Source organism: Pelodiscus sinensis, chromosome 1 (assembly GCF_052426305.1).
Source record: "Pelodiscus sinensis isolate ZL-2025 chromosome 1, ASM5242630v1, whole genome shotgun sequence".
Classification (NCBI taxonomy): domain Eukaryota; kingdom Metazoa; phylum Chordata; order Testudines; family Trionychidae; genus Pelodiscus; species Pelodiscus sinensis.
The window spans coordinates 55,944,214-55,958,063 of NC_143052.1; the positions used below are offsets into that span (position 1 = coordinate 55,944,214).

The 13,850-nt window shown below is 39.7% G+C and overlaps 1 protein-coding gene across 5 annotated transcripts in view; it reads right to left on the minus strand.

Annotated features, from left to right (window-relative positions):
• The window catches only part of ADAMTS20 (ADAM metallopeptidase with thrombospondin type 1 motif 20), a 192,368-nt gene that overhangs the window by 14,142 nt on the left and 164,376 nt on the right, over positions 1-13,850 (minus strand). For all 5 annotated transcript variants that reach the window (XM_075930234.2, XM_075930240.2, XM_075930230.2 and 2 more), the window contains 2 exons: positions 6,492-6,659; positions 2,788-2,961 (listed from right to left, as the gene is read on the minus strand). In XM_075930234.2, coding sequence (XP_075786349.2) covers positions 2,788-2,961; positions 6,492-6,659 — 342 coding nt within the window. The remainder of the gene's footprint in view (positions 1-2,787; positions 2,962-6,491; positions 6,660-13,850) is intronic.

Below are 13,850 nucleotides of genomic sequence, written 5' to 3' on the forward strand. Positions count from 1 at the left end.
CATGCCAGTGTAAACAAGGCCAACATTGTGAAAGAAGGGGCAGGGAGAATGTCAACAAAGAAATTTTACAAACATGACATAAGCTACCAACAAGAGACAGCAAAGCAAAGTGCATGTGTTCATCTCCCAAATGCCGTACCATAGCATTCCCAATACTCTAATAGAGGGTGTCTTAGGACTTCTTTGTCAAGTTAGTGTTACTTAATTTGTCTTTGCCAGGGCTGAGAAGGAGAAGAACACTGTGCCTTTTGGAAGGTGGCGAGAAGCTGGGAGAATGAAAGAAATAGAGAGCAGATGAGGAGCAGAGACACAGAAGGATAGAAGATGATCACTGAAAACACCATATATGGAATCTGAAGCTTAAAGATTGGAAAATGGCAAAGAAGAAATGTGAGAACAAAAGAGGCTAGATAATGATTTTTTAAGTAATGAAAATAGAAATTATTTCAATTCTTAGTTCAAATAAAAGGTTTTAGAGGGTTTTTTTAAAAAAATGAAAAATAAATAAATAATTCCCTTAAAGAAAAACAGACCTCATCTAGATGGACCTGGTAAGTATGCATGTGCACAATTCCCCCATAAAGCTAGCATTTCACATTAGCATCATCAGGCAAGGTACTCACATGCATTATGTGCAAAACATTCTTGTGATTCTTCCTCTGATAGCTACAACTGAGAGGAAGTTCTGTGTGTGTAGAGCTTGGCTCCTCCCCTCTGTTATGCCAACATCCTAATAGTTCAGTGATAACTATTACCCACATATTATGAACCAAAGTTTCTCAAACATTGTGGAGCACAGTTTAATAGAGATTGTCTCATGAACACCTCCCATCCCATTCTCAGTCATACGGGCTCTCCCATTCCTGATCACAGAGTAGCCCTGAGGCAAACTCTGCAGTTGCTTTCACAAGAAAGTGACAGTAGTAATTTTAATTGATTTAGCAGGGGAAAATATGCCAGAATCTTGTAATCTAAACCCAGCACTTTGTAAGCCACCAGCAAGTGATCTGTGGATTCTCTGTGGTTTGTGGCATGTACAGCAATAGCAAGTCAGGAGGACTATATTTTTATACTCTAAATATTGCACCATTCATATTTTAAAATAATCATACTCAGATTTGGGACTTCATTCCCCTAGGAGCCTGATTCTAAAAAGCCACATCCCTGGGGATCAGGTTATAAATTAACATTATATAACTGGTAGGCACCCTGTGCATCTTTATGGTTATGCTTGCTTTTTTTCCCTGTCTACACTACTTGCTTCATATTTTTACTCATACATTTTTTAAGGCTACTGTAACATCAAAATCATCTACAGTTCTGTGCCTTTAGATTTTCTTCAACTGGCATGCTATGTTTTATTTTATTTCTTATTTTTAAAGGCAAATCTTCACATTGTAGAACTTCCTACTGTGGGTTGCCGAGGAAGGGTTCAGTATGCAGGCTGTCCCAGTCTTCTCTCAATGTAACAACTTAGGGCCAGTTGTGAAGTGCCTGTCCATGCCCACTGCCGCTGAAGTGGGCACAGCCAGGGGAGAGGTGCATGTCCTCTGGCTGCGGGACAGACAGACACATAGACAAACTCTCAGGGTATGTCTAGACTACAGGCTTTTGTCGACAGAAGTTTTGTCGACAGTATCTGTCGACAAAACTTCTGTCGACAAAGAGCGTCTAGACACATTCAGTTCTGTCGACAAAGCAAGCTGCTTTGTCAACAAAACCCTGTAGTCTAGACACAACCCTACATGCAATAACACCTTCTGTCAACAGAACTCTGTTGACAGAAGGTGTTATGCTTCGTAAAATGAGGTTTACCAACGTCGACAAAACTGCTGAGTTCTGTCGACATTATATCGACAGAACTCAGCGGTAGTGTAGACGCAGGTATAGTTTTGTCGACAAAAGTCTACTTTTGTCGACAAAACTCAGTAGTCTAGACACACCCTCAGAGGCTATGTATATACTGCCGAGAAAAGTTGGGAAAAGATACACAATTTGCATATCTTTTTACGCTTTTTTTCTGAAAGAGGATTTTCTGAAATTTGGCCTGTCTACACAGACCCAAATCAGAAAAAAAAGTCCTCTTTTGGAACATCTCTTAGTCCTCTCACTGAGAGGAATACAGGGATGCTGAAAGAATACATCCGCTTTTTTGGAAACTGTTCCGAAAAAGCGGATGTGTTCCTTGGACGCAGCAGAGCTTTTCCGGGATACCTCAAAGTATCCCAGAAAATCTCTGCAGCCTAGACATAGCCTGAAATATGTAGTAGATAGCTGTTCCTTTCTCCATCCCTACCCCCAGTTGGCCCAATGGGATTATAGTGGTAACGGTCCTCCTCTCTGGCCTCTTTCTGCCCCCCTTGTGGTCATTCCGCAGCATAACTCTCTCCTACCAGACCCCTCCCTTTCCATATTATGAGAAACAATCGAATTCCAGGCAAATGCCATGGTTTTGGCACAACCAAACCCTGGCCTTGCTTTAAGTTATAAGAGGAAGTTGCATACCACATTTGGTGGTCCTAGCTTTTACCATTTAGGAGGAATTCTTGAACAAATAGACTCACAGGCAGCTGGATAGAGAGATAGACACACATTTCTAAAATCTCTAGTAAGAGATACCATTTACATGAGATTGAGGACACACAACTTACATAAAAGTTGATACTTCCTGCATTGTCTCTGCCTAAAACAAGTTCTATATTAGAAAGAAAAAGAGCTTTTGAATTCTGCAGGCCTGTTCGCATTTGCAGGCCAGTTACTTTGCAGTACTTAAAAGTCCATACTTACATCTTGCCATTCATCTGTTAGCCACTGGTATGGCACACAGGCAGGCAACCAACAGGGCTTCTGCCTAGGGGGTTGAGCATCACGATTACACACTGCTTCATTCACTCGACCAGTGCCTTTCAGCCGACAGTAAACATCCCGTTGTTGAATGCCCACTCCACAGGTCACAGAACACTAAAGTCAATACATGCATACATAAAAGAAAGAATATGAAAAAGGTAGCTGCGAAAATACGGTGTAATTCCCATTATCGCATGTCATTCATGAACCAAGAGGCTTGTATACAGTATTACCCTTTTACATTTTGCACTTATTACAGCTAACACACTTCTGTTTTCTTTTGATAACATAGTTCAGGTGTTTACTTCAATTTTCTACATTTTTGTCATAGGAGATTTAGGATGAAAATGTCAAATAACAATAGAAAAAACACACTTTCAGCAGGTGAGCTTAAATAAATACTACAGACTAAGGACCATGCTCCTGAAAGATATATGGCACGTTTAACGTAAGTCTCAATGGGAAGAGTGGCCACTCATATATGCACAGGCTGTGCAGGATCAGGCCTATGTAGTTGAAATCGTAGTAGTGTAAAATAGAGGATGCTCAGTTTTAAACAATGCGTAGATACCAAAAATTGTATCTGCATCTGATCCGCAATCTGCAAAAATTGTCCATGGATAACTGAAGCTTTGCAGAGCTCTACTAACAGCTTCACAGGTCATTGCACACCAGTGACACAGAATTGTGCCAAGTCCCCAACCCACACCTGCTCTCCATTTCTCCCTAGAGACCTCTACCCCTACCATGCCTGTTTTCCCCACTCCCTAAGTATTCAGAAGTATTCTAGATGTCTCAGTGTTCAGAATTCCAGATATAAAGGATTCTGAGATACAGGGATAGAGGATGGGACATGGAATTCACGCAGACCAGACACAATTGCTGTCAGGTAATGCTTCAAGTTAGAGTCAATGTGGATCCCACTCTAGGCAACTGACAAGCAGTGCCCCCATCTAAAAGGTGGAACAGAGGAGTCCAGATGGTCTAAGCTAATAGTGTTTGCAATTTTGCTCTCCTGAACCTTGCTCCTGTCCTTGCAGATAGATTAAGCGTATAGTGTTTAACAAAAATGACTGGTGTACTCCAACTGACTGCCTTAGGTATTTGTGATGCAAGAATGTTCCTGGAATAGGAGGAAGACTTCAACTCTGGAGGAGTAAGTTTTCACATTTAGAGGAAGTGGTACATCCACTGTCTAGCAGCAGATTGAAATGCACTGTGCACGGATCAGCAGCGTGTCCTTACAGACACACAAGTGTCTATGGTAAACATTTTGAGGTCAATGGGGGAAGTTCACCTGGGACAAGTGGCTCCTTGTCCTGCTCTTGTCTGCACACTGCCTCCGTTCTTATTCCCGGGTGCTGACTCTGTGGGTCGCAGCCCATTGGCCGAGAACTGTAGCCAATGAAAACTGTAAGGGGCAGCACCTGAAGACAGAGTCAGAGTGTCTGCCAAGCTGCCTGGTCATGCTTCTGCCAGCAACAGCAAGGATAGGGAACCTCTTGCTGTGAGCCCCCATAAGAATATGTTTTAAAAAGGCCAATCAGGGAAAACTCCCAAGCAGGAATTTTAGAACAGATCCTAATTGTTATTAAACCCTATGTACAATACAGTATACAGCATTCTCTATCAACATATGAAAATATCCCATGAAGAGCCATTGAACGAAATTATCAAGCCATATTTTAGGATGTGTTTTTTCCTGTAGCTCCTACTATTTTTCCACCATTGTTCACATTTATGCTATTATGCTATTGTATGCTATTGCAGGAGGAGTAACGTTAGTCCGAACTAGGGGCTTTAGTTCAGACTACCTAGCCCATGCCGTGTGTAGCCGCGGGCAGGGAATCCGAACTACCGGGCATTTAAAAATGGCACCCGGGAACATGAAAATAAAGCCTGGGATATTTTAGTCCTGGGCTTCATTTGCAAGTTTGAATGACTACATTAGCCACCCTAGTTCGAACTAGGGTGGCTAGTGTAGACATACCCTTAGGCACCAAGAAATGTCTAGCCTTTCTTTCCAAAAGAGGTATGAGCCTGGCTTGCTAGTAGCCATCTTCCTTATACCATGGACCCTGCACTCGTGTATGTTTTCCCGTCCATTTCCAAGTCCTGGGTTAATATTCAAGATCAGGTGGAACAAAGTCAAGGTAATTCATGCCGGGTTCTGGCTTATGGGCCCTTTTGGATACTATCTGGCGTCCCAGAATGTCTGGACATAATTCTGCAGAATTGACGTCAAACAGTGTTTCACACTTTATCCAGACATGCCATAACTGTATCAGATAGCCTTGGTGTTGGCCAGTTGAGTGATACTGACAAACTTCTTTCAAGCGCAAGAAATATTCCTGCAAAACAGGAAGCATTCCACAAAGAGAACTTATTTCTATAAATGGAAAAGATTCTCAATATGAGCAGCACAATGCAAACTTAATGCAGTGGTGGTGCTCATACTAAAGATCCTGAAGAATCTCCTGCATTTAAAAGATTGTTCTGCTCCATTAACATTAATCTAGCAGCAAATAAAGCCCGGGATATTTTAGTCCTGGGCTTCATTTGCAAGTTCAAATGACTACATTAGCCACCCTAGTTCGAACTAGGATGGCAGTGTAGACATACCCTAAGACACTTATGAAAAGTTTACCCTTAAAGAGCAAGGGCACATTAAAAGGAAATTACTAAAGTGATGACTTATGACACAATACATTATTATACACCGATAAGTGAAACTCCAAAGATCACAGAATGTAAATGTTTATCTTAACTATTTGGTCTTGAATCTACAAATTAGGCTAGCTACTCTTCAAGAAAAGGCTATCCTGTGAAATGAGAGCCCCAAACCATTAATCAGCAGCAGATGGGCATTATCAAATATATTTTAATTTTCACTTGCAAATTTGTCAGTATTTTCTGTGATATAATTTACAAATAAAAGCAAGATCTTATAGTGTGCCAATTCATTTTAAGCTGTAGATATAATTAGTATAGCTATAAGGGAACAGCTTCCCTATGTGGAGAGATTAATAAGACTAGGACTTTTCAGCATGGAAGAGAGATGGCTAAGAGGGAACATCATAGAGGTCCCTAAAATCATGACTGATGTGGAGAAATAAATAAGGAAGTGTTATTTGTTCCTTCTCATAACACAAGACATAGAAGTAACCCAATTACATTAATAGGTAGCCGGTTTAAAATAAATAAAGTAAGTATTTCTTCACACAATATACCATCAACCTGCAATGCTTTTGCCAGAGAATGTTGTGAAGGCCAAGTCTATAACTGGGTTCCAAAAAGAGCTAGATAAATTCATGAAGGATAGGTGCATGAATGGCAGGGATGGTGTCCCTAGGCTCTGTTTGCCAGAATCTGGAAATGGATGACAGAAGATGCGATCTCTTGCTGATTACCTATTTTGTTCATTCCCTCTCAAGCACCTGGAATAGGCTACTGTCAAAGACAGGACACTGGGCTAGATGGACCTGTGGTCCAACTCAGTATGGCTGTTCTTATGTTCTTAAGTGGATAGCACATAAGAACAACTTCTGTCTAGTATTTTAATTGAAGCAGCATAGCATTAATATGCCCTTGTATGAATTGCTTAGAAGGAAGAGGGGGATATAATTACAGGAAATTTTAGCTACCTCCTTCCATCTGTTGGCCTTCCATGCAGGACATCTGACAGTTCTACAAACTTTGTGGGTTCGAGGCTTCTTTAAATGTCTACAGTTTTCTTCCTCTAATTTAATGTGGATGCTGTTCACACAATGCACATCACGATACTTTATACCCTTTCCACAGGAAACAGAACACTGTAAAAGAAGATATAGATTTGCTTTATTCCTATGTTTTACTTAGAATTTTAAAATTACATGAAAAACAGAAAAAACAACCATTCAGTGTACAAATAAATAATAGCAATTTTATATTGTGCAATATCTACCATACATCTCTACTTTGAAGTATAGAAGTTGTTACCTAATGAACAGTACTTATTGTTTAGATCCTGGTCAACAATCAGTTAATTGTTCATTCATTCATTAGTACATATACCAGATCTCATAAATACATTGGTTTCACATTCATCCAGGCATCTTGTATTTGTAAATAAATATGTGGCTAATTTTGTGTATATAAGATGAGTTATACAATGAGTCAGAATAGATCACAAACAAAATACCTTCGTTTTCCAGAATCTGTATGAGAATGTGTTATATGGACCCTAAAGCCTCATGCAGTTTGTACTGTTTTTTACCCTACGTTACTTTATTTTTACACAAACAAGCATTATCAGTTATTTACTTCTTACCAAATGGAAAGGCCAGGATACATCATTCTTTCTCCCCCCCCCCCCCACCTCCCTATTGACAGAGCTCCTATTGGCTTCCTCTGGCTCCAGAAGATCTTTTCTACCTCTGTTTGCAAACTTGATGCAAATCAAGAATGAAATCCTGGCTCGATTCAAATCTATGGGAATTTTACCTTTAACTTCATGGGGCCAGGATTTCATGCGAACTCTCTTGCAGCTCTTTACTTCTGCAGATCCTATTTAGGTTCCAATCCTGCACTGTGTAGTGTGTGAGCAGAATGGGTGTATTTCATAACAAGTAAATTCTGCAATATTTGATGCTGAGATTAATTTATTTCCAAATAAGTCATTATCTTGTACATTTTTAGCTGATACATTCATTTCTAGCGAAATGTTGATGTATAAAAGGATTTTTTTTCTGTTTCAGTTTTCAGAAAGAGTACTGTCTAATGTATTTTAGGCTGTTTTAACTTAGGCCTCAGAAGTCTTAAGTAAATGCATCCACTACCATCAGGCAGAGAATGATTACTCAAATCAAAACATCATTCATACAAGATCCAGAAAAAAATATTTGGCTAAAGTGGGTAACCACCCTTTCTCCACAAATACCGGTAGGCATTTCTCTTTTTTTCCTGTCTAGTGTCCTTTATGAGGAGAAATTATGTCACATCTCAATATAATCAAACCTTGTAACATTCAATCATTTTCTATTTCCAGGAAAGAAAGTTTATAAAATACAGGATGCAAAAGCTTACATTTCTAATCAGCAATGACTACCATAAATGGGAATATTTCTAAACTAAACTAAATCATTTTCCTTTCTTTGAATCTTTCAATTTATATCATTTTAAAATATTGTGGATATGATTCAAAAAGGCCCCCCCACACACACAATCCCCTGCCCAGAGCCTCTCCTTACCCCATATCTCTAACATCCTACCTTGAGCCCCTCCTTAAGGATCTGACCAACACTGTGTAAATGTGCTAGTTGAAACATAAATGAACAGCAGGTAGGATAGAAAAGCAACACTTACAGAATTTATAGGATACATTCTGTATATTGTACGAGGTGGTGATCTTGGGGTTCTCTTTCATGACAAAGTTCTACTACTAAACTTCCTGATTACAGTGTAATTATACAGGAAATAGAAAATAAACAGAACTAAATGTTTCAGCCATCAACAGCTATAGAGAGGGAAGTGATGAGATGGTAATACAAAAGGAGAATACAGGACATAATGATTACAGGACAATACGTGTTCCAGTTACTTTAAAAGTTTGTTTTCTCTAAATGCTTGTCAGTTTAATGGAAATGGCTAAAGCCTGCTGAAACTTATTTGATGTCTCAATGAAGCTATGAAACCACAATTGAAAGATTACTGAACAGATATTTACAGAAGAAAACTAGGTCTTAACAATTCTTAAAGTTTCTTGTAACTAAAAACATTTAATGAGATTGTGGGAAATATACTTTCATTTTAAAGTGATGTAAATTTGTAGAAATAATCTCAAAATTAAAATCATCAATAAAATCTAATGAATTGTTTTTAATGACAATAAATGACATGAAAATGTCTTGAATTTTCAGTTTGTACCAAGAAAACATGAAATTAACTGAGAAACAATAGTGGAAATAATGATGTTATTTTAATGCAGAGGTTATTTTTACTCCATGTTTGTCTAATTCCTTCCCAAATAACCAAATAAATTAGAATAGCTTGAGATTATGTTTTTAAAAATTTCAAAATGCAATAAGACCTCATACTTTTAAATATAACCTTTCTAGAAAAGCTACAGATGGGATATACACATTTTGTAACCTTTTCTCTCTTACATACATCTCAAATTAAGGGCCTGCTCTTGAATTCTTACACACTCAAAATTGCCATTTAGAACAGAGATCAGGCCAAACTTAGTAGTGTCACTGTATAGGCTATATTATTTATATTCCAATACAATATTTTAATTCACCAACATTTTAGTTATTACGAAAAAAGTAAAGTCTAATTTGTTTAATGTTGGTTATTTCAGTGCTCACATCACCTACAGAAGGAGGAACAATCCTTGATATACCAGTAATAAAAGAAAACAGTGATTATAAACATTTACTACATTTTGAATTCTTATTATTATAGTTTGTTACTGTCAATTTGTGAATCTCCATCTCAACATTATTATTTAATTATTAGTAGCTTAGGTTTAATACGGTACTGTTCTGTCTCTGCTGCTGTATATTTCCGGTTCACAATGAGGAATGTGATCGATCAGTCACTTTGTTGCTCTGGTATTTGTTACTCTGAGATTCTACTGTAGTTGTTACAAGGCTCAGTTGTGTTATTTACAAATTTGTATCTGCATCCATATATACAAAAATGAGCAGTAGATATCTGCATCCACATCCGTGGATGGGATAACCATGAATATAAAGCAAATACCCACTGACTTGCAGGGCTCTAACTATTTAGGCACAGTCCTGCATTCCTACCCAGGTCCTCTGAAGCCGGGAAGTTACAAACCACCTCTTTGTGAGATTTAGCTTCTTGCCCATTTTGTTCCATAGCCAGACCTGCTGATGGGGAAAGGGGTAAATGGGGCAATTGCCCCAGGGACCAGTGATACAAAAGGGCCTGGAGCTCCTGTCTGCTGCCACCGCTATGGAAACAGTAACAGCAGCTGGAGCCCCGGGCCCTTTCAATTGCTGCCGGAGCGCTGCACAGCATGCTGTGGGTAGCACCAAGAGCTCCCAGCAATGCTAAGGACTGTCTAGACTCACCCTCACCCCTTCTGGGGACACCAAGCAGGTCCCCTACCTGACTTGTCCAGGGGCCTGGCGAGCTGTTAGCCCTCCAGTCCATAAGTTGTCATGGAGGTGGCATCCCCAGAGACAAGAACAATTCCATTGATCCCTTAAATGCAAGGAATGCAGCTATACCTGGATCTTTTCTTATTGTGTAAGATCACGGAGTTCCCTTGCCCGCTTCTCACTCCACGCACTTATATAAGAGCCAGGAAAATGTGGCCCAGATAGCATATTTTAAAAGCAGGATGGCTATTTTTGACTTGTTGATTACAAACTTGAATTGATTTTGGAGTTGTATGAGGAACACATTTTCCATCTAACATGGCTCACATGTATAGAAAAACTTCCAGGGGAACTTTATCTCTCAGAAGAAATATGAACATTTTACTTAAAAGAAATAAAAGTTGAAAAAAGTATTCCACAAGCATTTTACCCACAAATTTTAGCATGTCTCCTCAACATGGGCTAAGGTAATACTTTCTCATATTGCAGTTCATCCTTTATAAAACTGCAATGAATAGCTGGAGTTAATATTGTTGAAAGTCATTCCGTAACCCTGGTAACTAGAAGTCATCAGTTAAATCTTTTTTGGTATTAAAATTTTGTGAACATTAGCCTGATGCAGCTGCTGGCACTCTCTGAAGTGTACAAGTTAATTCTTATGCAGAAGGAGCATCATCAATTGCTTGCAAATAAAGGTTCTTTCAAACAGCTTAAATATAGTTTCGAGCAGTTGCAATAAATACAGCTTTACTGAAAGGGTTTAGAGGTATCCTTTTTTAATAGATAGTTTGAAAAAAAAACCCTAAACAGTTAGATTTGTGGGGGAGAGGGGATTTAATCTAAATTTATTTTGTTTTCTTTTCAAGGGAACCTTTTGTGCCTGTAATTTAACCAGGCCAAATACTTTTTCCAAGACTACACTTGGAAAACTGCTTAGCAAGTGGAAAGCATATTAACAGCTACGGTTTGGCTGAGTCTAGACTGGCATGATTTTACGGAAATACTTTTAACAGAAAAGTTTTTCCATTAAAAGTATTTCCGCAAAAGTGCATCTAGATTGGCACAGATGCTTTTGCGCAAAAAGTGCTTTTGCACAAAAGCATCCATGGCCAGTCTAGACGCAATTTTGCACAAGAAAGCTCCGATCGCAATTTTAGCCATCGGGACTTTTTTGCGCAAAACAGTTCTTCCTTGTCTACACTGGCCCTCTTGAGCAAGTATTCTTGCGCAAGAGGGCTTTTTCCCGAGCGGGAGCGTGAAAGTATTTGCGTGAGAAGCACTGATTTTGTACATTACAAAGTCAGTGCTCTTGCACAAATTCATCTTGCCAGTCTAGACGCACCCCTAGTGTTTCTCATAGCAAATTAATGGCATAAGAGTTTAAAGGTTGTGGCTAAGAGGGGGTGAGGTAGCATCTAAAGAGAATAATGTATTTATCATTGTAAAAAAAATAAAAGCCTTTTAGATGTGATTGTGTGACTGTACTGAGCCGGAAACTGGACCAGTGACTTTCAAATTCTTAGGCTCAATCTAGAACCTACTCCAAAGAGATACAGGGATCAGAAAAATGGTGAACTTCCTCTTGTGATATATACAGTGCTGTTGATTCTACTAATCTTTGGTTGACACAGTGGTTCCGAGGGCTATAATCCAGTGGGAGTAGTTTAAGCAGCTCTAAAACTATGCAAGGACTGTTGTGGCTCCTTAAACTGCTTCTTTGCCCAGCTGTGCCCAGGGCAGGGACCATCTGGGAGCTACTTTATCCCCTGTCATTAGTCAGCTTCTCTTCATGCTCCATTTCAGTTGGGGGCATGCCTCCCCACTGTGGAGGTTTAGAAGTGGTGATATTGAGCTGTTACACCAATTCTGTACCAAATATGCATTCCCTCTATGCTGAAGGAATGTGGAATTCTCAACTAGAGAAACTCCCCAGATTTCCTTCCCCTTTGCAGTGGTGGAGCATTGCAAAGGGGACAAACTCTAGAATTGAGCCTGTGTCATTTCCAATTTTTAGGATACTAAGTCTTCATTAAAATAAAGCAAGTTCTTTACCACACAAAATACTAGACAGGCAGCCCTCAGACTTATGACACAACTATCTTCTAAAAATAGCATTGTAAGTCAAAATTGCCGTCAGAAATGCAATTCACTCCATTGTAGGACCAAGCTTTGTAAAAGCAAAAACCACTGGTCATCACATACAGCTCCCAGCTTAAAGCCCTCCAGCGCATCATTGACAATCTACAACCAATTCTGGAAAACAATCCATCACTCTCACAGACCTTGGGAAACAGGCCAATCTTTGCCTACAGACAGCCCCCCAACCTGAAACAAATACTTACCAGCAGCCACACAATGTACTACAAAAACATTTACCCAGAAACCTATCTTGTTGCCAACTCTGTCCACACATCTATGCCTGTGAGACTGTCACAGGACTAACCACATAAACCACACCATCAAGTATGTCTGTGATATATGCCATCAAGTGCCAGCAATGCCCCTCTGCTATGTATGTTGACCAAAGTGGACAGTCTCTACGCCAAAGGAGAAATGGACACAAATCAGACATCAGGAATAGTAACACATAAAACTGTAGGGGAACACTTTAACCTCCCTGGGTATTCAATAATGGATTTGAAAGTAGCCATCCTTCTACAGAAGAATTTCAAAATCTGATTACTGAACTGGAATTCATTTGCAAATTCAACACTATGGCTACGTCTACACTGGCCCCTTCTTCGGAAGGGGCATGCTAATTTTGAAAGTGGGAATAGGGAAATCCACGGGGGATTTAAATATGCCCCGCGGGATTTAAATAAACATGTCCGCCGCTTTTTTTCCGGCTTGGGGAAAAGCCGGAAAAAAGCGTCTAGACTGGCCCGATCCTCCGGAATAAAGCCCTATTCCGGAATAAAGCCCTTTGAAGTAGGAATAAGAGATCCTCCGGAATAGGGCTTTATTCCAGAGGCTCGGGCCAGTCTAGACGCTTTTTTCCGGCTTTTCCCCAAGCCGGAAAAAAAGCAGCGGACATGTTTACTTAAATCCCACAGGGGATATTTAAATCCCCCGCAGATTTCCCTATTCCCACTTTCAAAATTAGCATGCCTCTTCCAAAGAAGGGGCCAGTGTAGACGTAGCCTATCAGTTTAAGATTGGATAAGGATCTCAACTAGTTAATGCATCACAAAGGCAATTTCCCCTCTCTGGATATTCACATTTCCACACCAGATGTTGTGAGTGATTCACTTCCATCCTGAGTTGATTAGCTTCATTAACACAAGCAACTTCTTCCTTATATATACCCGTGCTTCTGCAACTTCCATTCCAATTCAGCTGATGAAGTGGGATTTCCCACAAAAGCTTTTGCCCTAATGGTCTCTAAAGTGCCACATAACTCCTCATTGTTTTTGCAGATACAGACTAACACTGCTACCCCTCTGAGACTTTTCATTGTCGATTGCAATGTGGGTATGAGAAAGTAGCAATCACAAAACTTCAACAACATGCTTAATAAGCCAGAATCCTGGATTCCTCAAAGTCAGGATTTGAACCAGGGCACAATGCAAAGATGGCTCTAGTGGCAGTAAAAGATGACTTTTGGGTGTCCTGGGTACAGGGAAGGTCTTTATGCTGGATCTTTGTAAGGTACTGCTAACACAACTACATTACAGAGCAGAAATAGATGACCCAACAATACAGTAGCTCTAATCATTCCTCTCCAACTGAACTCTCAAAGGTGTGAAGGGTAACTGCTGACTCCCATAGTAACTCCCTGACAGCTCTCACTTATGAAATCCTGCAGAGATCCATATAACTCTCTTCAATATCTACATGAGACTAGTGGGAGAGAAAGTAAGATACTATGGGCTCAGCTGCGAAAAGTATGGC